The sequence below is a fragment of the Amblyraja radiata genome, chromosome 16 (assembly GCF_010909765.2).
Source record: "Amblyraja radiata isolate CabotCenter1 chromosome 16, sAmbRad1.1.pri, whole genome shotgun sequence".
Classification (NCBI taxonomy): domain Eukaryota; kingdom Metazoa; phylum Chordata; class Chondrichthyes; order Rajiformes; family Rajidae; genus Amblyraja; species Amblyraja radiata.
Window position 1 is genome coordinate 42794310 of NC_045971.1, and position 26720 is coordinate 42821029.

At 51.0% G+C, this 26720-nt stretch overlaps 3 protein-coding genes across 3 annotated transcripts in view; 1 reads left to right on the forward strand and 2 right to left on the reverse strand.

Annotated features, from left to right (window-relative positions):
- The window catches only part of LOC116982168 (zinc finger protein 239-like), a 1102810-nt gene that overhangs the window by 1053576 nt on the left and 22514 nt on the right, over window positions 1-26720 (forward strand). The gene's annotated exons all lie outside the window — the stretch shown is intronic.
- Window positions 189-2884, reverse strand: LOC116982164 (tubulin alpha chain-like). Its single transcript, XM_033035473.1, has 4 exons — window positions 2527-2884; window positions 2271-2419; window positions 1327-2007; window positions 189-485 (listed from the first exon to the last, which is right to left on the reverse strand). The coding sequence occupies exons 1-4, from the start codon at window positions 2840-2842 to the stop codon at window positions 189-191; spliced, it is 1443 nt and encodes a 480-aa protein (XP_032891364.1). The 5' UTR covers window positions 2843-2884.
- Window positions 8502-12660, reverse strand: LOC116982177 (tubulin alpha chain-like). The gene is made up of 5 exons (XM_033035484.1): window positions 12652-12660; window positions 10242-10464; window positions 9950-10098; window positions 8992-9672; window positions 8502-8798 (listed from the first exon to the last, which is right to left on the reverse strand). Exons 1-5 carry the CDS (start codon window positions 12652-12654, stop codon window positions 8502-8504), a joined length of 1353 nt encoding a protein of 450 aa, XP_032891375.1. The 5' UTR covers window positions 12655-12660.

Consider the following 26720-nt stretch of genomic DNA (forward strand, 5'->3'; position numbering starts at 1 on the left):
CAGCTGCTCCCAAATTACTCTCCCCACTTTCTGCCTAACAATGTTGTTATTTTCCATTCTCAGACCTCAAATAAATCGACAAAACAATCGGTCCTTAAAATAATTTTATCATCATAAGTATAATATCTATCAATATAATCTATTAAATCTGTATTAAATTAAAATTCTAACTACTAAATTAATACATTTTATTCTTCCTCTTCCCCCCTTCTCTCGAGGTCGGCGGAATCCACGGCCACCTCGTGGTAGTCCTTCTCCAGCGACGCCATGTCCTCCCGCGCGTCCTGGAACTCTCCTTCCTCCAGCCCCTCTCCCACGTACCAGTGGACAAAGGCCCGCTTGGCGTACATCTTGTCGAACTTGAGGTTGAGGCGGGTCCAGGCCATGGAGATGGCGGTGGTGTTGCTCAGCATGCAGAGGGCGCGTTGCACCTTGGCCAGGTCGCCCCCCGGCACCACCGTCGGGGGCTGGTAGTTGATGCCCACCTGCGGCCGGTAAAAACATCTTAAAATTAATTCTACTTGCACAAATATGCTTGCATTATCGGTTTAATACTGCGCCCTTAAATTGCACAAATTATCATTGATTGATAGCTTAGCGATTCCGTTAAATACATCTCTGGATGTAATTATTCTCCGGATTGCAAGCTCCGATACATGTGTGTTAGAGCCATGAAGGTATGATGCTGTGCAGCTGGGAAGCGTGCTATTCCAACCACCTTGTCCATGCCCCACAGTTGGCATATTGAGCTCGCTCATTTGCATGCGACTGCCCTTTATCCTTCTAAACCCTTCCTGTGCATCCTATGTTTTGGGAATTTCTATCTATGTTTTAAATGTGGCAAACGTAAGGGTTTCTAGCGTTACCTGACAACTGGTTCCAGATGCGGACTACCCTCTAAATAGATTAATTGGTCGGGAGGTCCTTCTTAAATATCTCATCTCTCGCCTCACGTAGAGGACATCCAGTTTTGAGATGTTAAGATGAGAGATCATGTCCCTCGTGATCTTGCACACCAGGATATGTCCTGCCCCTCAGATTTCTACGCCCCAAATAAAAAAAGCCCCAGCCTATCTAACCTCTCCCATAAACACAAGGCCGCAAGGCCAAGGACTGTCCGGGTGACACCCTCCTGCACCCTTTGCAAAATATTCACACCCTTGAAGAAGGTGTGTGTGTGTGTCCATCGGGTGCTGATATGATTTATTTGCAGATTACAAATGGTGCCAAGGATGTATTCTGAGTCGTTGCATGTATGTTGTTATTCCAGCAGATGAATTAGACTGCATGTGTGTGCATGGAAACGCGAGCGTTGGTCACACTCACCTTGAACCCGGTCGGGCACCAGTCCACGAACTGGATGGAGCGCTTTGTCTTGATGGTGGCGATGGAGGCATTGACGTCCTTGGGCACCACGTCCCCGCGGTACAGCATACAGCACGCCATGTACTTCCCCTGGCGAGGGTCGCACTTCACCAACTGGTTGGCCGGCTCGAAGCAGGCGTTGGTCAATTGGGAGACGGACAGTTCCTCGTGGTAAGCCTTCTCTGCAGAAATAATGGGAGCGTAGGTGATGAGCGGGAAGTGGATGCGCGGGTAGGGAACCAGGTTGGTTTGGAACTCAGTCAGGTCCACGTTGAGAGCGCCGTCGAAGCGCAGCGAGGCGGTGATAGACGACACTAACTGTGCCATCAGGCGATTGAGGTTGGTGTAGGTGGGGCGCTCGATGTCCAGGTTCCGCCGACACACGTCGTAAATGGCCTCGTTGTCCATCATGAAGGCGCAGTCGGAGTGCTCCAGGGTGCAGTGGGTGACCAGCACCGCGTTGTAGGGCTCGACCACTGCGGTGGAGATCTGCGGCGCCGGGTAGACGGAAAACTCCAGCTTGGATTTCTTGCCGTAGTCGACGGAGAGTCTCTCCATGAGGAGGGAGGTGAAGCCCGAGCCGGTGCCGCCCCCTAAACTATGGAAGATGAGGAACCCCTGCAGTCCGGTGCAGAGATCGGCCTGAGGGTGGAGATGGGACAAAAGCTCAATTCTGTGCCAACGTTTAAAGGGAAGGAGCGACACGAGAGGGTCATGGTGCTCTCTACAGCCGGCGCAGAGCGAGATGGTTCGGTGAGTATCTCAGTGATAAATAGAGCGGTGACAATGAGTATTTGGGAACATCGTGGCCGCAGCACTCGCGAATGGGCCGGTGCAACCGGATACATTGGCGCTGTAAGCACGCGGAGCGGCAGTCGGTAATTTGCAGTCGCTGAGCAACCTACCAGCTTCCGGATTCGATCCAGGACCAGGTCCACGATCTCCTTGCCGATGGAGCAGTGGCCCCGGGCGTAGTTATTGGCCGCGTCCTCCTTGCCGGTGATGAGCTGCTCGGGGTGGAAGAGCTGGCGGTAGGTGCCGGTCCGCACCTCATCTGTAGGGCGGTATAGAGAGAGAATAAACCATTGCCACACACTGCCCCCTCCCCGGAAGGGAAGGACTTAAGAGAACGGCCAACATTCTCTGCACCTCCCAACTTACCGATCACCGTGGGCTCCAGGTCGATGAACACGGCCCTTGGTACGTGCTTGCCCGCACCCGTCTCGCTGAAGAAGGTGTTGAACGAATCGTCGCCGCCTCCGATGGTCGAGTCGCTGGGCATCTGTCCATCCGGTTGGATCCCGTGCTCCAGGCAATACAACTCCCAGCAAGCGTTGCCAACCTGGACGCCAGCCTGGCCGATGTGGATTGAAAGACACTCGCGCTGTTGGCGAGGGGAAACAGGCGGTGAGATGTTAGGGCGAGAGGTGAGCGTTGGTAATTTCTCGTTTACTGCTGCGGGCCGCGTGATTTCCATAATTCCTATTGATCACCACTTGGACTTATTCATAGCCAGTTTGGCCCTGATCGCTCACCGTCCCCCGCCCAATATGACCACCTTCTCAGTTCCACCCAACATTGTAATTCGCAGACTCTCCACGCTGCCTTCGCCGAATGTAACCCGCAAATTCCTCGAAATTGCATTCATCATTTCCCTGCCCAATATTACCCTGCGCCCTCCCTCCCCCCGTCGCCGTCTCATTCCCGCTCTCAGTTCCCAGTTACCCACTACGTTCCCATTCCCCGGGTGCGCTCTCCCCTTCCCGTGTCCGGTGTCTGTAGACAATCGCTTCCCTCCCCCGTGGATCCCTCGCCCGGGGGGAACACGCGCGTCCCGCGGACATTCTCCCGCGCGCTGACCATGTTGCTCCGCTCGCGTGGTTCTCGAGACTGTGACGCAATGCGGCGCCGCTCCGGTATTTATACGGCCCCCGGGGATAGAACGGTGGCGTTGGCCAAACGCGCGCCGATTGGGCAATGAGAACAATGACCTTGGTTGCCACAGGAAACAAACATAGAAGGTTCCAAGGCGCTCGTTGATGAATAATCCACAGTGTGTGACGTAGAACAATGGACCTTCAGTGACGCAATCCATTGTCTGCCTTCACCTCCCAGATTCCAATCTATCAATTACAGCTGGAAATTAAAGTATCTGACCACATGCCTCCAAATGATACCTAGCGCCAACTATTTGACTTCCTAACCCCATGCAATCAACTGGTCGTATTAATTTAGCCACTTTATCAGTGGGAAACGTTGCTGCCGATCACAGCGAATGTGATGTTAATCCCACGCATACAAGAGATAACCATCAATTTCGCTCCGTTCATCACTTCATAATCCGGGATCCCCGGTCTATCATCGCATTGTCTGAGATCAATGGTTATTGATTGATTACCATCACGTGTGCTGCGAAAAAAAATGTTAGTCGTACTATACAGGCAGATCACATCACTCCTCAGTATATCTGGTAGCGCTACACGAAACAAATGAGCAACGTGCAGAGTGTAGTGTCACATCTAGAGAATAAAAATAGCATTTTTGTATTCAAGCATGAGGACCACAGGAAGGTAGCACACGAGAGGTCAGCTGGGAACAAGCTGTCCCTGAATCAGGTGGTACGTTCTTTCATGCTTTGGTACACGCTGTCCAACAGAAGTGGAGAGAAGAGTGAATGACCGGGGCTTAAGGGAGGGAGGGGTTAGGGGTGGGAGTGGCCCTTGATTGTGACAATGGCATGCAATTAGATGCCAATTGATAAATCTCGGATTAATAAAGTGCCATTGCACATCTTGATTGATTGAAAGATGTACTCTACAAATATGATGACGGGCAATCCATCAGAGACCCAGCAATCTCCAATTTTGTTAGGATGAATCACAAGCATATCACATTGCTGGCTTTATAGAGACATAGAGTGTAGAAACAGGCCCTTCGGCTCAACTTCCCACACCGGCCAGCATGTCCCAGCTACACTGGTACCACCTGCCTGCCTTTGGACCATATCAATCCAAACGTGTCACATCAACCCGTTTAACTGTTCCTTATACGTTCGGATAGTCTCAGCCGCAACTACCCCCTCTGGCAGCTTGCTCCATGCAACCACTGCTTTTTGTTTGAAAAGGTTACAGCTCAAATTCCTATTAAATCATTACCGCTTCACCTTGAATCTATTGGTCCTCGATGCCCCTACTCTGGGCAAGAGATTCTGTGCATCTACCCGACCCGTTCCTCTCATTATTTTTAACACCTCTATACGATCACGGCTCATCCTCGTGCGCTCCACGGAATAGCGACCCAGCCTACTCAACCTCTCCCATAAGCTCAGACCCCCTAGCCCTGCCAACATCCGCGTAAATCTTCACTCATTGGCTGCCAGGGTCTAGGGGTCGGTGCTGTGGCCGCTGCTCTTCACGTTGTATATCAATGATTTGGATGAGGGAATTGAATGTTTGGTGCGAAGTCTGGTGATGCTGCGAAGGTCGGTGGAGGGGCAGATAGTGTGGAGAAAGCAGCGGCTCTGCCGAGGGATTTGGGCATGTTTGGAAAGTCGGCAAATACATGGCAGATGGAATATGGCGCAGCAAAATGCGGAGACCGGCATTTTCATATTAGGAATCAATCGAAGATTATTTTCTAAATGAGGAGAGAATTGTGAAATCTGAGGTGCAAAGGGACTCGGGAATGCCGATACACGATTCCCAAAAATATATTTTGCAATTCGAATTGATAGTAAGGCAGTAAAATGCAATGCAAGCATTTATTTGGTGAAGACAAGAAATGTCCCATGGCCATTTCCTCCTCATCCAATCAAGAACTTCCCTCCCTTGCGCGTGAATGGTCCTCCCGTCTCCCCGCCTCCCCTCGTATAATCTATATATAGTTGAAACCCATGGGATTTTTCATATTCCCAGTGGCCAAGGACATTTGAACTTCCCGATTCCCTAAGTGCTTTGATCCTTTTTGTAAATTCCATCGGGTCCCTGCCCAATCTCAACTTCCTAAAACTTACTTGTATTTCCTTTTGTGTAGGAATGAACTACAGATGCTGGTGTACCGCCGAAGATAGACACAAAATGCTGGAATAGCAGCGGTCAGGAAGCATCTCTGGAGAAAAGGAATAGGTGACGTTTGCGGTCGAGACCCAAATTCAGACTCATCAGTTTCCTTCAAGTGTATTTTGTTTTTCAGAGATACATCGCGAAAAGAGTCCCGTCGCCTGGCCGAGCGTGCGGCGACCAGCAATTCCCCTACCGCAAAGTTATCCTACACACTAGGGACAATTTACAGACGCCAAATTAACCTGCGAAGCTGTAAGACTTTGGAGTGTGTGTGGAAACCGGAGCACGCTGGGAAAACCGACGCGATGACAGGGAGAACATACAAACTCCGTGCAGATAAGCACCAGTAGTCAGAATCGAACCCGTGTCTCTGGCGCTGTAAAGCACCAGCTGTAACGGGAATGCTGATACAGGATTCAGAAAAATGTAATTTACAAGTTGAATTGATAGTAAGGCAGGAAATTGCAATACAAGCATTTATTTGGGGAGGACAAGAATATTTTTTTTAAAACGGATGTAATATTGAGGGTTGAAAAGGCACTGGTGAGCGCATTTGGGGTATTGTGACCAATTTGGGACCCTATATCTAAGGACTGATGTGCTGGCGTTGGAAAGGGTATGGAGGATGATTATGACCACAGCACCGATTTGGGTTCACGTATGATAAACGTTTGACGCCACTGTGCCTGCACTCGCTGGAGTGCAGAAGGAAGAGGCGAGAACCTGACTGAAACAAATGGGTTGCAGAGGCTATCGCGTGAAGGCAGGGGAAGTAAGATCACCCACGATTAAATGGCGGAGTAAGCTAGAGTCATAGAGTGATACAGTGTGGAAACAGGCCCTTCGGCCCAACTTGCACTCACCGGCCAACATGTCCCAGTTACCCCAGCCCCACCTGCGTGCACTTGGTCCATATCACTCCAGATCTGTCCTAGCCATGTAGCTATGTAACTGTTTCTTGAACGTTGGGACAGTACCAGCATCAACTAGCTCCTCGGGCAGCTTGTACCGCACACCCACCAGCCTTTGTGTGAAAACGTTAGCCTTCAGATTGCTTTTGAATATTTCCCCTTCACCTTCTACTTATGCCCTCTGGTCCTCGATTCCCCTACTTTGGGCAAGAGACAGTAAGAAATGTGGGAGAACTGGGAAGGACCCATTATCTGTTATTTGCACTTGATCAGTTTATTTATTCATGTGTGTATATATTTATATAATGGTATATGGACACACTGATCTGTTTTGTAGTAAATGTCTACTATATTCTGTGTGCTGAAGCAAAGCAAGAATTTCATTGTCCTATCAGGGACACATGACAATCAACTCTCTTGAACTTTAACTTGAAGGGGGAGGGGAGCGAGAGAGAGGGAAAGCAAGGGTTATTTGAAGTTAGAGAAGTCAATGTTCATAGCGCATGGGGTGTGAACTACCGAAGCAAAGTATGAGGTGCTGTTCCTCCAATTTGCGTTGCGCCTCACTCTGACAATGGAGGAGAGCCAGGACAGAAAGGTCAGATTTGGAATGTGAGGGGGTGTTAAAGTGCTGAGCAACCCGGAGATCAGGTAGGTTTCGGCAGACTGAAATGGGAGATCGACTGTCGGAACCTATAGGCCGGGTTGGGTCCGGACTGGGAATTCTGGAATCAGAGCTGGAATCCGCGAAGTAAAACAAGAGGCGCACGCAAGTCCCGATTAAATAAAGGGGGGTGTGGTAACGTGATTTGATAGTTTATTGTGGAACGCCGAGGTTGAAGAGAGACTTGATGGAGGTATAAACATTATGAGAGTTATGCCCCTGTCCCACTTCGGTAACCTGAATGGAAACCTCTGGAGACTTTGCGCCCCACCCAAGGTTTCTGTGCGGTTCCCGGAGGTTTTTGTCAGTCTCCCTACCTGATTCCACTACCTGCAACCTCCGGCAACCACCTGCTTCCACTACCTGCAACCTCCGGGAACCGCACGGAAACCTTGGGTGTGGCGCAAAGTCTCCAGAGGTTTCCGTTCAGGTTTCCTAAGTGGGACAGGGGCATAATAAGAGATAGGGTAGAGAGACACAGCAGGTTTCCCATGGTGGAAATGTGTAACCCCAGAGGGGTAGCTATGAAATAAAAGGGGGACATTTTAACGAAGATGTGCGGCGTAGTTTCTTCGACGTGTCTATTGGAAAGGCTTTTCAATAGACGCGTCGAAGTGCCGTGAATAGAGGGATATAGATCATGTACTGGCAGATGAAATAAGTCTAACTTGGCAGCATGTTCGGCGCAAATCCTGTGGGCCGCTGGATCCGTTCCTGAGCTGTACTGTGGTATGTTCTGTGGTCTATGAACACTGGAGTATCTCCCATTGTCGGCACCCGGTCAGCCCGCTCCATCAGCACAAGGAGTTTCAATGACTGGAACGTTGTGGTCCTTGGACCCCCGTGCTCTTTCAAGAAACAGATTGCTTCCCCCAATGACCAATCCCCATCTTTACAATCATCCCCATCCCGAGATACATCAGTGTGACGATTTGTGAGAGGCGATGATTTACGATGCCAGGACTCGTAGGATTGAGATTTAAAATGTTTGGAGTAAAGACAGCTGAGTCATGTTCCTGTGGAGGTATATGAACCCATGAGCGGCATAGATAGAGTTCATGCACAGAAACCTTCAGCACCAAAGATGAATCAAAAACTAGAGGGCATAGGATCTAGATGAGAGGGGAAAGAGTTATTGGAAACTGAGGGGACATATATCTCGCAGGCGGTGGTGGGTACATGGAACGAGGTTCCAGGTGATCTAGTAGAGGCAGGTACAGTAACATTTAAAGGATATGTATGCAGTTTTGTGTCGGAGAATTGGATAGAATGATATTCGCCAAACGTGGGCAAATTGGATGATCAGAGATGAAGAGGCATGGTGGGCATGGACAAGTTGGGCCGAAGGGTCTGCTTCCACGGTATGAAACCATAGACATTAAGCAATTGTGGCTTTGCGAAGGACGCAATAGCAAACTATGTCTCAAATATATTTAATTTCATAAATTAGATCTACACCAGTATTAAAAATAACTAATCTTTCCAGATATACAACAAAATTCACTCTTCCTCTTCCGCCTTCCTGTCCAGATCCGCCGAATCGATGCCCACTTCCTCGTAGTCCTTCTCCAGCGACGCCATGTCTTCCCGCGCGTCCTGGAACTCTCCTTCCTCCAGACCCTCGCCCACGTACCAGTGGACAAAGGCCCGCTTGGCGTACATCTTGTCGAACTTGAGGTTCATGCGGGTCCAGGCCATGGAGATGGCGGTGGTGTTGCTCAGCATGCAGACGGCTCGTTGCACCTTGGCCAGGTCGCCCCCCGGCACCACCGTCGGGGGCTGGTAGTTGATGCCCACCTGCGGGGGAGAGAAAGAAGAGACTCATAGAAACTTTCAATAGTATCCATTGCGAGATAAATGTTAAGAAACCCGGGCCACCGTTCAGGAAGGTTCTCGTCTGTTCTGGGTGTGGTAGATATTACAATACAGTGTGGAACCGCGGGTTGGATCAAGCTTATGTTGCGTGGATTGGTTTACAATCTACACCTACCTTGAACCCGGTCGGGCACCAGTCCACGAACTGGATGGAGCGCTTGGTCTTGATGGTGGCGATGGAGGCGTTGACGTCCTTGGGCACCACGTCCCCGCGGTACATCATGCAGCACGCCATGTATTTGCCCTGGCGGGGGTCGCACTTGAGCATCTGGTTGGCCGGCTCGAAACAGGCGTTGGTGATCTCCGACACGGACAGTTGCTCGTGGTAAGCCTTCTCGGCCGAGATCAGGGGCGCGTAGGTCACCAGCGGGAAGTGAATGCGCGGGTAGGGGACCAGGTTGGTCTGGAGCTCGAGCAGGTCCACATTGAGGGCGCCGTCGAAGCGCAGCGAGGCCGTGATGGACGACACTACCTGCGCCAGCAGGCGGTTGAGGTTGGTGTAGGTGGGGCGCTCGATGTCCAGGTTCCGCCGGCAGATGTCGTAAATAGCCTCGTTGTCCAGCATGAAGGAGCAGTCGGAGTGCTCCAGGGTGCAGTGGGTGACCAGCACGGCGTTGTAGGGCTCGACCACGGCGGTGGAGATCTGCGGCGCCGGATAGACGGAAAACTCCAGCTTGGATTTCTTGCCATAGTCGACGGAGAGTCTCTCCATGAGGAGGGAGGTGAAGCCCGAGCCGGTGCCGCCCCCAAAACTGTGGAAGATGAGGAACCCCTGCAGTCCGGTGCACTGGTCGGCCTGTGGGCAGATAAAGCGGAGAGCATTGAGAAGGAGAAAGGTGGGGTGAGTGTGAGTGTTGCAGGAGTAAACTGACCCTCTGGAGAGGTGTCTAACGTCTGTGGTCCCACCCTAACAACAATAATTTGTGTGTAACATCTGGAATTGGACAGTTGCTAGAGAGTATTCTGAGGGATAGGTCATTCACGAAGTGCGGAATTGTCGCGGGCGAACCAGGGGCGCCAGATCGTTGAATAACGGGCGCTGGTTCACGGTTGGATTGGGTTCCACAACCTACCAGCTTCCGGATGCGATCCAGGACCAGGTCGACGATCTCCTTGCCGATGGAGCAGTGGCCCCGGGCGTAGTTGTTGGCCGCGTCCTCCTTGCCGGTGATGAGCTGCTCGGGGTGGAAGAGTTGCCGGTATGTACCGGTCCGCACTTCATCTACAGGGGAGCAAACAGAAAACGGAGAATGAACCAGTTCATTAAGAAACGGGTTCATTAAGAATCACACGCCCCGCAGCAAACGCCGCGGGGAAGGTTTCAGACAAGGCTCAACATGTCAGGACTCTCCCGTTTCACCTTACCGATCACCGTGGGCTCCAGATCAATGAACACGGCCCGGGGGACGTGCTTGCCCGCCCCCGTTTCGCTGAAGAAGGTGTTGAAGGAGTCGTCGCCGCCCCCGATGGTCTTGTCGCTGGGCATCTGTCCATCCGGCTGGATCCCGTGCTCCAGGCAATAGAGCTCCCAGCAAGCATTGCCGACCTGAACTCCGGCCTGGCCGATGTGGATGGAGATACACTCACGCTGGAGAGAGAGAGAAAGATGGGATGGGTCGGTGGAGGAAAGGGGGAAGAGATGATTGTGTTATTCCCACGGATATCGGTTCCGAGTGCTAACATTTCCCCCACGCCACACCACAGTGTGCGACCGGATCAACGCGTTTACGCAGCGTGGTCACCGCGGAATCACTCTGCACCCATGGGCCTTCGTTCCCGGTTCTCTGGAGTTATCCCGGCTCTCCCCATCACCGGTTTCACACGACGCCCCGCCGCCCAGCCCCGGGATCACCCACCATGATGTCCCTTCCAGTCTCTCAGCTCCAGACAATGTGTCGCATTCGCCGAACGCGTCCCTTTTATACCCCGCCCCAATAGAACGTTCATACACTCGGGCCGCGCTGTGATTGGCCGCCAGCGACCCGTGGAACGCGGAGACAAAGGCAAAGAGAACGCCGATTGGTTCTCAGCGTGAGTGACGCAACAGAGGCGACCTGTTCTTCGAACGGCGCAAAGAACCGTCGGCATCTTGGCGTCACAACCGAGGATCATTGGACGTTTCAATAGTCGCGTCAACCCCCTGTCCCACTTAGGAAACCCGAACGGAAACCTCTGGAGACTTTGCGCCCCACCCAACGTTTCCGTGCGGTCTCCCTACTAGAATTTAGAAGATTGAGGGGGGATCTTAGAGAAACTTATAGAATTTATAGAAATACATTCTTGCCCTCAGTAAGGTTCACCAGACTGATTACTGGGATGTCAGGACATTTGAAGAAAGACTGGATAGACTCGGCTTGTACTCGCTAGAATTTAGAAGATTGAGGGGGGATCTTATAGAAACTTACACAATTCTTAAGGGGTTCGGACAGGCTAGATGCAGGAAGATTGTTCCCGATGTTGGGGAAGTCCAGAACAAGGGGTCACAGTTTAAGAATAAGGGGGAAATCTTTTATGACCGAAATGCGAAAAAACATTTTTCACACAGAGAGTGGTGAATCTCGGGAATTCTCTGCCACAGAATGTAGTTGAGGCCAGTTCATTGGCTATATTTAAGAGGGAGTTAGATGTGGCACTTGTGGCTAAAGGTATCAGGGGGTATGGAGAGAAGGCAGGTACAGGATTCTGAGTTGGATGATCAGCCAAGATCATATTGAATGGCGGTGCAGGCTCGAAGGGCCGAATGGCCTACTCCTGCATCTATTTTCTATGTTTTTCTGTTACCTGCTTCCACTACCTGCAACCTCCGGCAACCATCTGCAAACTCCGGGAACCGCACGGAAACCTTGGGTGGGGCGCAAAGTCTCCAGAGTTTTCCGTTCCGGTTTCCTAAGTGGGACAGGGGCATAACTCTCTCCTCGATCCCCCCTCACTCCCACTGTTACCTCAATTCCTCACTCATCTCTAGTCCTCCATGCCCTCACTCCCTTCCACCAGTTCCTCCCCTCACTCCTCCCTCCTCCTGTTCCTTCACTCTCCACGTCACTCCCTCCCTCCCTGCCTGCACCCCAAGCCTGGTCACTCCCTCTTCCTCAACCCTACTGTGTTCCCTCATCCCCCTGCTCTTCTCCAGCCCAGCTCCTGTTGAGTAAGTCACACGTACTCAGGGACTGGTACAACAGTATTTACTGAGTAACACATACAACACTCAGCAGCATATTAATTCTACCGTGCTGCATCACCAACTAACAGCACATGTCGGCTTGTGATAATATGAATGGTGTAGTAATAGGCGGAGCTTATATTAATAAATCATTACATTGGTTAGTAAGTAATGTAACCAATCTACATCTTTCCTTGTAAGAATAATAAGAATAAAAAGTGAAACACGACTACAATAAAGTGATATAGTAAGTAAGTAAAGAAGACCCATAACACACCGTGTCTTTACTACTGTTTTATTATTATTTGTACAGGTTGCTTCCCTAGCTGTTCGTGGTCTGTCACCGGAGCTAGAGAGAGAGATACAGGGGTAGGGAGGTTACAATTATACTAGTGATGTGGGGAGTGGTTAGTAGTGGTGAGGTCACTATATTAAAGGTACATGCACAAGCCCTCTACATCCTACCCGTTGGAAACAAAAGCAATACTGTAGTGACAGGGCGACCACGACTCATACGCTACGAGCAACTAAACAAACAGTCAAACAGTGGTTAAGCAAAGTCCCCATAACGGACAGGGGGCTTGACCACGCGCCCGGAGCGGGTACGCAACTCGCCATCTCCCCCCTCCGCAGGAACAGCAGGAGCAGGAGCAGGAGCGGGCGAACGAACCGGAGAACCGGGAGGAGAGGGCGGAGGTGGAGACCGCGGAGGCGAAACAGGCGCAGCGGCTGGTGGGCGTGCCGGCGGTACTGGACTGGCGGCAGGAGAGCGTGGTTGATAGAGCTGAGATGGCAGGGTGCTGGGCATGCGAGGAGCGGCAGGTAAAGAGGAAGATAGCGGAGGGGGAAAAGGGTCGGCAGGAGGTGGAGGGGGCTCATTGACGAGACGAAGATGTTGGCGGGACCGGCGATAAATGGTGCCGTCATGGTCAACGAGATAGGACCGCGGCGAACCAGCAGACCCGACGACAACGGCTAGCCGAGAGTGGCCGGAGGGGGATTGCATCCGCACTACCTGGCCAGGGAACAGGCGCGGGAGGGGACGGCAGGACCTGTCGTGGGAGCGCTTTTGTATCTCATGCTTGTGGGCAATGCGCTCTTGGGCAGCAGGCGGCTGTAGAACTGATGGCATAAGCGACCGCTGGGACACCGGGATGGGAGGCCGCGTAGTGCGGGACATCAGCCGCTGAGCAGGCGAGCCCAGGGCAGGGTCACGGGAGATGTTACGTAGGTTGAGGAGGGCCAGGTAAAAGTCCGAACGAGAAAGCCGGCAGTGCTCCAGCAAGTCCTTGGCACTGCGGGCAGCGCGCTCAGCCAGGCCGTTGCTCTGCGGGTACTCTGGGCTGCTAGTGAAATGGCGGAAGTTCCAGCTGGCAGCGAAATCCCGAAATTCTGCGCTGCCATTGTCCGATTGCAGACTCGCGGGGGAGCCAAAGGTGGCGAAGTGGCGGCGCAGCCTGCCGATGACCGCAGCAGACGTGAGGGAATGCAGCTGGTCCACCTCGAACCAGCTGGAGTACGAGTCCACGAGAACCAGGAAGTGTTTGCCACGCCATTCAAAAATGTCAGTGGCGACCGCCATCCAAGGCAGTGCGGGGGCAGGCTGCTGCAGGAGCGGCTGCCGTTGCTGACGGGGAGAAAGACTGTTGCAGGCAGAGCAGGCGGAGACCCTCTCCCGGATGTCGTGGGCCATGCCGGGCCAGTAGAACTGGCTCTGGGCCTGAGACAGAGTTGCCTCGGCCCCGGGATGGCCGCTGTGGGCGGTTTGAAAGTAGTGGTCCCGCAGCGCAGCAGGCACCACAACCTTGTGGCCCTTCACCACCACACCGTCGTGCAGCACGAGCTCATCGCGGACCAGGAAGTAGGGCACGGCACCGGCCGGCAGGGACGAGCGGCGGTCGGGCCAGCCACTCCGGATGACGTCGGCAAGTTGTTGCAGGGCAGGATCCTTGGCAGTGTGCTTAACCAGGGACTGCATCTGCTGTGAAGGCACAATATTAACGTTAAGCACCATCAGGTCAGACGATTCATATGGGTGACGGGTAGTGGAAGTCAGCGGTGCGCGGGACGGCGTGTCGGCCACAAACATGTCCTTGCGCTTGCGGTAAACAATACGGAACGTGAAACGCTGAAGCTGCAGCATCATGCGCTGCAAACGGGACGAGGCGACGTGGATCGGTTTGTTTAAGATCGTGACCAGCGGCTGGAGTGGCTTTTTCACGGGGCGACGACGCAAGAGTGAACCAGAGTTTAACATCGTGGGAACCTCGTGCGATAACAGTACGGCATTCGTGGACCACCGTGGACCACCGTGGCGCTAACAGCAGGTAGTCGTGTAAATTGGTCACTCGGGAGAAAATTCAAGAAAGTTTGAATTTCTCCAAGAGTGACTTGTACACTTGTGGTTGAGCATTGCAACATTGTATGAACATAGTGGCCAGTGCGATATCCGTGCGATATCCGTAATAACTCTTGCGGGTACCGTGGGAACTCCTGCGAACGGTGAGTAACTGAGCAGTTTGATTGTCAGTGCTTGTTTTACCTCATTGTTAAATAAATATATTTTTTACTATCAGATTGATGTCTGCAATTCTTCATTAACACATCACTACAAGATGAATGTCTCTAATGTTATAATCCCTCTCATGCTGAAACACAAAATAGTTGAAGGGAGGTGAAATAATCACATTTTCATTCTTTTTCATTTTTGAGTGTTCAGGTAACTCACTTGCTGAGCTATTTTACTCCAGCAGTTTGTGTCTCTTTTTGTCTAAAGCAGTTTCTAAGACTGGAGGAACTCCGCGGGCCAGGCAGCAACTACGGAGGGAAATGGACAGGCGACCCTTTCTTCAGGCTGCCTTATCTCTCTCCCCCCTCCCCCCCCTCTCCCCTACTCCCACCCACACACACAAATGCTGGAGAAACTCAGTGGGTGCAGCAGCATCTATGGAACGAAGGAAATAGGCAACGTTTCGGCCCGAAACGTTGCCTACTTCCTTCGCTCCATAGATGCTGCTGCACCCGCTGAGTTTCTCCAGCATTATTGTGTACCTTCGATTTTCCAGCATCTGCAGTTCCTTCTTAAACACAAATGCACCGAGTTCCTCCAGCATTTCGTGTTTTGCTCAGTATTCCAGCATCCGCTGTCTCCCGCGTCTCCAATAAAACAAAACTACTGTCAAAAGGGTGAAGAATAGGGGCTGAGATAGTTACATTCCTGATTAGTGCGGCTGTCAGGAGGTTATGGGGAGAAGGCAAGAGAATGTGGTTGAGAGGGAGAGATAGATCAGCCGCGATTGAATGGCGGAGTGGACTTAATGGACCGAATGGCCTAATTTTGCTCCTATAACTAACAAAGATAGTAATTGTTAGGGAAATGTAGTTATTAAAGACGAGGGGGAGCAGAAATGGGCAGTCTGGGATGGCTCGCGAGATACTTGCATAGAGGCACAAACGTTAAAGAAAGGGCAGATAAACAGAGAGGGGGGGGGGACTTCCCTCAGTGCCCATCTGTTACCATTAATTGGACAGTTCGGTCTGTGAAACGCAACACGCCAACCCCGACATCCAGCCCGGTGGTCAGTCCTTTGAAGATAGACACCAGTTGCTTGGAGTAACTCAGCCGGACAGGCAGCAAATCTGGAGAGAAGGAACGGGTGGCGTTTCGGGTCGAGAGCCTTCTTCAGACTGAGGTCAATCCCCTGCATGGATAACAGGAGTCCCAGCCAACACGACAATCGCCCGCTGCACAGTCTCGGAGCTTCCACTGCGAAAACGGTGCCTACATTTGAGCACTTATGTAACTGAACCATCCTAACACCAACCACAGAGCATTCCTGAACTACTACCTACCTCATTCGAGACCCTCGGACTATCTTAGATCGTATACTCACTGGCTTTATCGAGTTACAGTGTGGAAACCGGCCCTTCGGCTCAACTTGCCCATACCGGCCAAAATGTCCCATCGAAACTAGTCCCATCTGCCTGCGTCTGGTCCATATCCCTCCCAACCTGTCTTATCCATGTACCTGTCTAAATGTTTCTTAAATGTAGGGATGGACCCAGCCTCAACTACCTCCTCTGGCAGCTTGTTCCATACACCCACCACCCTTTGTGCGAAAATGTTACCCCTCACTCAGATTCCTATTAGATCTTCCCCCCTCACCTTGAACCTATGCCCTCTGGTCCTCGAATCCCCTCTGTGGGCAAAGGACATATATTACCCTGGACTCTGTCTATTTCCCTGCCTGTTCGTCTCATGGTTTTGTACACCTCTCAGCCTCTGTCCCCAGTGTGGAGTTAAGGGCTTGTTTATGGGCGCCCTGGGCTGAGAACTCTGGAGGATGGGTTTTAGACTTTATCGGGAATCGAGATAGACCCCGTAATGCAGGAGCAAAGAATCGCAGACGCTAATCTGCATTGGAAAGACACAATATGCGGGAGTAACTCAGCGCTGAAGAAGAGTCCCGACCCGAAACATCATCTATCCATGTTGTCTAGCGATGCTGCCTGACCCGCTGAGTTGCTCCAGCGCTTTGTGTCTTTCCACTAGACCTGTAATAAGTCTCGGCTGGGTGTCTACTGGGATCTCTGGTGTTTAATAGACGTCCTGATGTTGTTTTTGATCGGGTTTACTACTGACAGTATTTAATCAGATCCATATTAAATCATTTCCCCTTCACCTTAAACCTATGTAATCTGGTCCTCGATTCGCCTACTCTGGGCAAGAGACTGTGCATCTACCCGATCGATTCCTCGCATGATTTTAAACATTATCTTGCACACAGCGTTGTTCCCTTCACCTTGTATACACCATTTATGGCTCGATTGTTACTATTTATTGTCTGTCTACTGACTGGTTAAACGTTTGAAAGTTTCACCTCTCAGTAGATAATAAAATAAGACAACCATCACGGTCAATGTGAGACAAAGTCTTTATTCCTATTTGACAAAATAAAAAGACGACTTCTTGCACATATTGAGAGAAGGTGCATCACACCAAACAACATTTGTCTAAAAAAAACCCAGATTATTCTTCAGCTCATTAAAGAGCTCGGGTGAAATTCTGACAAAGTTTGTGAATGCACTTTTATCCTCTTCGCACAGCACATTAAGCAGCTGATCATATTGTCCAAATTGAGGTCTCCGTTGAAAGATGGGCTTCACCCAGTGAGACTTCCTCTTAATTCTCTTTTTAATTAATCTCACCCTTCTGCCTTCACGCAAGCGTTCTCGATGCACATAGTGGGCTGCTGCATACAACGCGTCAATGAAAATAACCACCATCCTGTACTCGAAAATACTTAGTATAGGCATGTCTCCAAATGAGCCAATTCAACCAAGGGAGGAATATAGTGTGTGAAAAAACCCAATATAGTGTGTGAAAACAAAGTAACATCATTTGTGCCACGTGATTAACAACACTACAGTTCACGATGTTCATTCAAGATTAACGGGAAAGCTCGGGAGACGGACAAGTCACTCGCACAAATAACAGAAATGCCGAGTACCGTGGGAACTCTTTATCTGCCCCCCGTTATATCGTGCGAAACTCGTGCTGGACCACGACCACTTCACTCTGGTGACATCTTGCGTCAACCGTTTCGATCGTGAAGGTGTTGCCCAGAATGTAGTCCTTAAACTTGGAGCAGGCAAACACCACGGCGAGCAACTCCTTCTCTATTTGAGCATAGCGCTGCTCTGCAGGGGTCATGGTGCGGGACGCGTAGGAAACAGGCAGCTGCAGGCCATCGTGGAGCTGCAGGCAAGCGGCACCAAGACCGAACTTGGAAGCGTCGCAGGTGAGGACAATGGGACGTCGCAGGTCGAAGAATTTGAGAGTGGGGGTACTAACCAGCCTGGACTTCAGGATTTCAAAAGCCCTCTGATGTTTCGGGAACCAGGCCCAGGCAATGTCTTTCTTGATCAGCTCCCTCAGGGGCGCGCTCAGCTCGCTGAGGTCGGGGATGAACTTCCCCAGGTAATTGACCATGCCCAGGAAACGCTGTAGGCTGGGCACGTCGGAGGGCGCAGACATCCCGGAGACCGCAGCCGTCTTCTGTGGGTCCGGCTTCAGCCCCGCGGCCGTGAAGACGTGGCCCACATAGGTGACCTCCGGGACGCGGAAACGGCACTTTTTGGGGTTAAGCTTAAGGTTGATCTCACGGGCCCGATCCAGGACTTGGCGGAGGTGGCGGTCGTGCTCAGCAACGTCCTTGCCGTAGACCAGGATGTCGTCGACGATGATGGCACACGGCAGACCGGCAAACAGCTGCTCCATCGTTCGCTGGAACACCTCGCTGGCAGAGTTGATTCCGAATGGCATGCGGAGGAATCGGAACCTGCCGAAGGGCGTGCTGAAGGTAGTCAGGTAGGAGGATCGTTCATCCAGCGGTATCTGCCAGAAGGAGCTCTTGGCATCGAGAACCGAGAAGACAGTGGCGGCCCAACCTGTGCAGCGACGTCCTCCACCGTTCGCATGGGGTAGTGTGGGCGCTTGATGGCAAGGTTCAGGTCCTTGGGGTTGATACAAATGCCAATTTCGCTTTTGTCCTTCTTTACAGCGGCCACCATGGTGGAGACCCACCGGGTGGGATCGCTCACCTCCTTGAGGATGCCCGTTGCCACCATGTGAAGCAGAGTCGACTCCACCTTGTCCTTCATGGCAAAGGAGACGCGGTGCGGCGGGCGGATCACTGGCTCAACGCCGGGGTCGACAACGATCTTGTAACTGCAGGGCAGCTTGCCCAGCTTATCGTCGAAACGGTCAGGGTATTCGTTAAGGGAGTCCAGGGGGGACCGCACTAGGTGGATATCACGGTGGAACGAGACTAAACCGAGGTCCTGGCACGCACGGGCGCCCAACAGGGTGATGTTGTCAGTATCCAGCAGATAAAAAGTGAGGGGCCGAGAGGCCTGCAGGACTTTGCAGATCAGAGTAGCCTTTCCGACTGGTTCGAGCACACCTCCCCCGTAGGCATGCAGCAGGGAGTTGTCGGGAGTAACCCTCTCACCAGACCTTATCTTCTCGAAGAGACTTATCGACATAACATTGGCAACCGCCCCCGTGTCGACCTTCGCAGGGAAGGTCGACCCATTCACAGTAACGCGAACTGAAGGGTCCGTTATCAGGGCAGGTGCATCCAGCAGTGAAAATATGCTGGTGTCCTCGTGGGAGGAACTGGTATCAGAATCAGGGAGTTCGTCAAGCTGGTACTGGGAACCGAGCGCGCTATCTGCCTCAGCAAGGTTGTTTACCATTCTCCGAGGAGCAGGGACAGGTTTCCCACGGGAGCGGCAGGCGGCCGAAAAATGGTTCAGTTTTCTGCAAAAATTACAAGTCTTGCCCAGCGCTAGGCATACATTAAACTGGTGGGAGGCAAAGTTGCAGTTGGGGCAGCGCCGGGGGCTGCCACCCCCAGGAGCAGGGGACCCCCGTTGCCGCGGCGGGCCGACGTTGCGCCGGCGGCCAGCAACGCTGGCAAAGTTAATATCCTGGGCAGCAGGCGGCACCGCGGAGGCGACAGCCGCGGCCATGCGAGATACGTGCATGGCATCGTCCAACGACAAGTCGGGCTTCCTCAAAAGTTCAGCCCGCAGTTTCTCGTCCTGTAGACCATATACCAGGACGTCCCGGGTCAGCTGATCGGGGGTCAGCGTGTCCAGGCGGCAGCGCCGCGCCAGATGCCGTAACGCGGCGATATAGTTATCGATCGACTCACCGGGGCTTTGGCGCCGGGTGAAAAACTTAAACCGCTCTAGGATGCTGTTGGTGGGGATGTCGCACAGCGCGGTAAACTTAGCGATAAGACATACCGGGTCCCGGGCATCTTCACCAACGCCGTAGACAAACGACTCAGATCGTTCCAGGGCATCGGGACCAGCCAGGTTGAGGAGAAGTGAAGCTTGCGTTGCAGGGGCGGCAGCAGGATGGGCAATCGCGAGGTAGTGCTGAAAGTCACGCCGAAAGACACCCCACCGATGAGCAATGTCCGAGTCAAAGACAAGGACATCTGGCTTGCGGCAATAGTTAGCCATGGCACAGAAAGCACACAGAGTGAAGGGGAAGGGAACTGGGCGAGAAACAAAAAAAAACCCCGTCAAACAGGAGGCGCAAGGTACGACTATGACACCATGTAAAGAAGACCCATAACACACCGTGTCTTTACTACTGTTTTGTTATCATTCATACAGGTTGCTTCCCTAGCTGTTCGTGGTCTGTCACCGGAGCTAGAGAGCGAGATACAGGGGTAGGGAGGTTACAATTATACTAGTGATGTGGGGAGTGGTTAGTAGTGGTGTGGTCACTATATTAAAGGTACATGCACAAGCCCTCTACCGTAAGTAAGTACATTTTATTTATATAGCACGTTTAAATCAACTCGCGTTGAAACCAAAGTGCTTTACATAGCAACGTTACAAAATTTTGAGATTTAAAAAATCAAGTCTGCAATTTATCCCATCAGATAAAGCATAAAAAGAAGATTAATTTGACACCTAATTCACTTTCATATCTTCAGTATTAAAAAGTTATGGCCATTTTCATACTCGGAAATTAGCAACTTGTTCCCTATTGCTTTTCCATTGACTTAACACAAAAGCTGTGATCAAGGACAGTTAAAAGCCCATAACTTTCTTAAAAATTAAGAGAACTGAAAGAAATGTTCAGTTATTATAGATTGAAGCATTCTGAAACAAATATTAAACAATCTTATTTGGATGACCTGAAATTAAAGCATAGAATTAGTTAGTTACCCAATACCCACAGCCATCAGGCTATTAAACCTGGCTCGGACAAAACTCTGATTATTAATAACCACTTTCTGTTATTTGCACTTTACCAGTTTATTTATTCATGTGTGTATATATTTTATCATGGTATATGGACACATTTATCTGTTTTGTAGTAAATGCCTACTATTTTCTGTGTGCTTAAGCAAAGCAAGAATTTCATTGTCCTATACAGGGACACATGACAATAAACTCACTTGACTTGACTTGACTTGAATTGTAGCTGATTACAAAATTCAATTACTAGATCTAAACATCTATCCATTTCTTAAGAAAAGATTAACATTTTTTAAATAGCCTAAGTGTCCAAATAACATTCACACAAGAATTCACAATATAACATGATTTTTATATCTCATTGTCATGGATTTATAGGGAATTTATAAGGAATTTAATGTATAATTCCCGTAAATTAATGGCCATTTAAATCATCTTGCGAGTGGGTTTTTGAGGAACGCGATCGATTGGAACGTTGCGGCTGTGGTGAATTTAAAACCCATATTGGCAGAAAAATACTGCCTGTTTGTATGGGTCCTAAATCACCGTTTCGCAACGTAAAATGTGGATTAAAGGCATCTTAAGAATCATTTATATACATAAAATAAACGGCTTTCCTTTACCTGTCCCGTACGTGAAATCCGTCCCCGTTGTCGGCGTTGACGGCTTTAGAAACTGATTTTTAAATTACTCCAGTGCTGAAATTGTCGGGTGATTAAAAAAAAATTCACAGAACGGCGTCGAACAATTCTTCAGCAAAAGCTTGCACTCCGAGAAAATATATCCAGGACAGGTAGGAGAAAAACCGCATTTTAACCCCGCCCCCCCCCCCCTCCCCTCCCCCCTCAAAGGCGCCAAAGTCACGCACACGGCCAGTGGCAGAACTGCAGCACCGCTGAAGGTAAGTTTTGTAACATACCTACTTCACATCAAAGAAATAATAAAAGAAATAAAAGTTTCCGTACATCGATAGAAAAATTAAAAATCAGAAAAGTGACAAAAACACATTATAGAATTCAACAAGAACGTCCCCCCACAACAGAATCAAAATTTTCCACTGCGGGGAAAGGCAACAAAATGTTAAGTCCTCTTCCTCTGTGAAACACCTGAGGTCGGGGCCTATTTGTGTCCTCCGCAGCCAGTCCGATGTTTTCAGGTCCTCTTTACCGGAAAGCTGGAACTCCGGCGTCGGGTAAACACTCCTCAGCGGCTTGGAAATGTCAGAAGCGCCCGCCCCTCCCCGGAGGCTGCGGCACCCGTAGTCCTCAGGCCGCGTTGGCTGGAGCTCCGACTCTGGCGATCCCGGATCCCAGCCTCCGCGGTGTTCCAAATCCAGCGCCGCCCGCGGCTGGACGCTCCGCAGCCACAGCTCGTCGATGTTGGAGTCGGCGGTCACCGCACTCCGGAGCTTACCGCACGGCGACCCGGTAAGGCATCGCCCGCTCCGTGTTGATATCCCTGCGCTGTGCCGCCGCCGAAGCTGTAGTCCCGGCCGGTCCCGATAGGAAACGCCGATCCAGTTCCGAAGGTAGGCCGCGTGGAAGGGGCGAAGAAGCAGCTCAGAGGGAAGCCGCCTCTCCGACCAGTTATGGACTAGGAAATAAAGTTTCCCCCTTCCCATTCCCCACCCACCGCATAAAAGCCCTCCAACTAACATTTGTTTTTTTGTCAGCACTAATATATGACAGGATATATATGTATAAGCCCGTTACTAGATGCTGACTGATTAATAATGTGACCGAAAATGCTAATAGTGCATAGAAGGGAATTCAGTTGTATTTAAGGGTCGGCCTACAAACCCGTCCCGTGCGCGTACGGTACAGAACCGCATCTCCTCCCTTCACCGGCGAGAATGTCGGGGTCCTGTGCGGCGGGAGCATTGGAGACCTGGGGGACAAACACAGCGAGGCAGGCGAGCGGGGCACCGAGTGTGGTGGTGAGGAAGCTGGAGACACAACCAGGGGTAGCTCGTAAGGGAAGAGAAATTCCGTCAGTAGATGGGTAGATCGGTGGCGTAGCATCAGGATACGAGACATCGCCATTGGGCCTGATTCCGCCAACACAAAATGCCAGCAAACTGCGCAGGCCACTTCCATTGGGAAGTAAAATGGCGATGTGAAAATGACAGAACAAAGCAGATGCTCAAGATATGCAAGAAAATTGACGATGTTAAAGGAAACATGCCATTGTTAGCTGTGGGTGAGGTGAGATTGAGTGACAGACAATGAGATTCAACAAGATGACTGATTCTGGTATGATTTGGGTGGGGGAGGGGTGGAGAGAGAGGAGAAGTGAGCGTGATCTTTGATTCCACCCTCTCCCTTGAGCCTCACATCCGCCATGTCATTAAAACCTCCTTCTTTCATCTCCGCAACATCGCCAAACTCAGACCCTCTCTCACACCGCCTGCTGCTGAAAGACTCATCCATGCCTTCATCTCCTCCCGACTGGACTATTGCAACTCACTTCTCCTTGGCATCAGCTCCACCTACATCAACCGCTCCAACTGGTCCAGAACGCAGCCGCCCGACTCATCACCCACACCAAATCCTGGCATCACATCACTCCAGTCCTCAAAAAACTTCACTGGCTTCCCATCTCCCACCGGATCACCTACAAAATCCTGGTCCTCACCTACAAAGCCCTCCACCATCTGGCCCCAACATATCTCATTGACCTCCTCTCCCCCTACCAACCCTCACGGTCCCTCAGATCCACATCAGCCGGTCTCCTCTCCATCCACAAGTCCAACCTCCGCAGTTTTGGGGACAGAGCCTTCTCCAGGGCAGCTCCCATTACTTGAAGTTTGACAAGTAGCCAAGTGTCCTTACCTGAAAGGTTGCCCATATTTTTCTGCCAGCACTTTGTGCCTATCTTTGGCAGACACAAGGAACTGCAGATGCTGGTTCAGGCAGCATCTCTGGTTAATGTGGCAATGTTTCATGTCTGAAGAAGGGTCGTGATCCAGAAAACGTCCCCTATACAAGTTCTCCACAGACAGACACAAAATGCTGGAGTAACTCAGCGGGTGAGGCAGCATCTATGAACAGAAGGAATAGGCGACGTTTTGGGTCAAGACCCTTCTTCAGACTGAGAGTTACAGGAGAGGGAGACACAGAGATAAGTGTAAGGTGTTACTCCAGCACTCTGTATTATCTGAATGGTGTCAGATAAGGAAAATGGGAAGTACAACAAGACCTGGGTGTCCTTGTACATCAGTCACTGCAAGTATGCAGCAGATACAGTGGGCAGTGAAGAAAGCTAATGGCATGTTGACCTTCATAATGAGAGGAGTATAGTTGAGGAGCAAAGAGCCCTTTCTACAGTTGTGGCCTGGTGAGGCCACACCTGGTGTATTGTGCGCAGTTTTGGTCTCCTAATTTAAGGAAGGACATACTTGCTTTTGAGGGAATGCAGAGTCGGTTCACCAGGTTTATTCCCGGTATGGCAAGACTCAAATGACGTAAGAATGGATCGACTGGGCTTGTATTCACTGGAATTTAGAAGGATCGTATACGAGGGGATCGTATAGAAATATATAACATCATTAAGGGATTGGACAGGGTAGATGCAGGACACATGTTCCCAATGTTGGGGTAATCAGAACCAGGTTCCTCAGTTTAAGAATAAGAGGTAGGTAATTTAGGACTGAGATGATGAAAAATGATTTCACCCAGAGAGTTGTGAACCTGTGGAATATTCCGCCACAAAAAGCAGTAGAGGCCAATTCACAGGATGTTTTCAAGAGTTAGATTATGCTCTTGGGGCTAACGGAATCAAGGAATATGAGGAGAAAGCAGGAATGGGGTATTGATTGTGGATGATCAGCCGTGATCATATTGAATGGCGGTGCTGGCTTGAAGGGCCGAATGGCCTCCTCCTGCACCTATTGTCTATGTTTCTATGTAGAAGCTTTTCACTCCACATCACCGTCGATATCACTCCTGTAACTCTCAGTCTGAGGACGGGTCTCGACCTTGAAACGTCGCCCATTCCTTCTCTCCAGAGATGCTGCCCGTGTCCCTGAGTTACTGCAGCATTTTGTAGTCTGGCCCCTTGAGGTTTTATCTCAGGTTTGCAGCCTCTGCAGCTGCCCTCATTGTCCCCCCACGTGGTGCAGGAGCCGCGGGGTCAAGGGTCACCCTTTGGTCCTCCGACTGTAGCGCCACCTGGCGGCGGGAGGCCGCAGTGAAGCTTCTCTGGTCCTCGGGCAGCAGCGCCAACTCGCGTCGGGAGGCCGCAGTGCAGCGTGTTTGGTCCTCCGACTGTAGCGGCACCTGGCGGCGGGTCGGCCTATAGGATGCGGTCGCCTGCGGCGGGGACGCGGCTCTAATTGGTCGGACGCAAGGAGGGGGAGGATCCTGGTCCTTTGTGACGTCAGGCCCGGGGAAAGCGGAACCTGCTCCCATTGGCCGCTGGCGCTGCCCGTCAGTGGGGGGGGAGGGAGGAGGCGGGACCTGGTCGCCGGTCACGTGACGTCATCCTGCAGCCCTGGAGCGTCGTCGCGCCGCAGCTCAGGTGAGAACAGTCGCCGCCGCCGCTCGTGGGCGATCCTGCGGCCGGTGACCCGAGGAGGCGGAGCCCGAGGCCGAGGCGTGCGGACGTGGTGGGGGGAGGGGGATGTGAGTCAGCAGTGAGTGAGGCAGGGAAGGAGGTCTGGGCGCCCTCTGGTCCTCCGGCTGTAGCGCCTCCTGGCGGCGGGAGGCCGCGGTGCAAGGGTACAAGGATGGAGTTAAAGGGAAAGACAGGACAGGAAAAGTGAAGACAAACACCAGAATTAACGGGGCAGGAAGGGATAGGAGAGTAAGGCCAAGTGAAATAGGAATGGATGTGAAAGGTGAGAGGAGTAATGGATGAAAAGTATTATATATGAATGCACAAATAATAAGAAATGAAGTGGACGAGCTTGTGGCTCAGTTAGAAATTGTCAAGTATGATGTTGTGGGAATTACAGAGCCATGGCTGCAAGAGGGCCAGGGCTGGGAACTGAATGGTCAAGGGCATACGTACTATTGAAAAGACAGACAGGTGGGCAGAGGGGATGGGTAGCTCTGTTGGTAAGGAATGAAATTCAGTCCCTTGTGAGGGATGACATGGAATCGGGAGATGTGGAGTCAGTATGGATAGGACTGAGGAATTGTACGGGTAAAAAGACTAATGGGAGTAATCTACAGGCCCCCAAACAGTAGCCTGGATAAAGGGTGCAAATTGAATCTAGCCACCAAACACGCTGGACTGGGCTCAAACAGTCCTGGGACGGCTGTAGGCTGGGACTCGGTAGGCCGAGGAGGGCAGAACTAGGCCAAACTACATCAGGGGGGCCTAGACTAATATGATAAGTTTTAATCTACAATTTGAGAGGGAGAAGGATAAATCCGAGGTGTCTGTATTACAGTTGAACAAAGGGGACTATGGAGCCATGAGGGAGGAGCCAGGAGCTGTCCAAAGTTGCCTGAAAATATACCCTAGCAGGGATGACAGTGGAACAGCAATGGCAGGTATTTCTGGGAATAATACAGAAGGTGCAGGATCAGTTCATTCCTAAGAGGAAGAAAGATTCCAAGGGGAGTAAGGGATGTCAGGGAGAGTATAAAATAAAAAGAGGTACAACGAAACAAAGATGAGCGGGAAGCAAGAGGAATGGGCAATGTTTAAAGAGCAACAGAAGATAACCAAAAAGGCAAAATGGGGAGAAAAGATGAAGTACGAAGGCAAGCTAGCCAAGAATATAAAGGAGGGTAGTAAAAGCTTCTTTAGGTAACTGAAGAGAAAAAAAATTGCCAAAGTGTACCTTGAATTTGTTTAATAACATCCTTCGGAACATAATTGCTTCTACCAGATCCTCTTTCCTTGAAGCCCTTAAATCTGATTTAATTATTTTCAGTGCGGAGAACAGT

Bases quoted from the DNA above. Each gene is read 5' to 3' on its own strand.
- LOC116982177 (XM_033035484.1), bottom strand. The intron at 9,673-9,949 runs GTAGGTTGTGGA...ATCTGCCCACAG, and splicing joins TGGATCGCATCCGGAAGCTG to GCCGACCAGTGCACCGGACT. The intron at 8,799-8,991 runs GTAGGTGTAGAT...TCTCCCCCGCAG, and splicing joins GGTGCCCGACCGGGTTCAAG to GTGGGCATCAACTACCAGCC.
- LOC116982164 (XM_033035473.1), bottom strand. From the start codon at position 2,842: ATGGAAATCACGCGGCCCGCAGCAGTAAACGAGAAATTACCAACGCTC. The intron at 2,008-2,270 runs GTAGGTTGCTCA...CTCCACCCTCAG, and splicing joins TGGATCGAATCCGGAAGCTG to GCCGATCTCTGCACCGGACT. The intron at 486-1,326 runs GTGAGTGTGACC...TACCGGCCGCAG, and splicing joins GGTGCCCGACCGGGTTCAAG to GTGGGCATCAACTACCAGCC.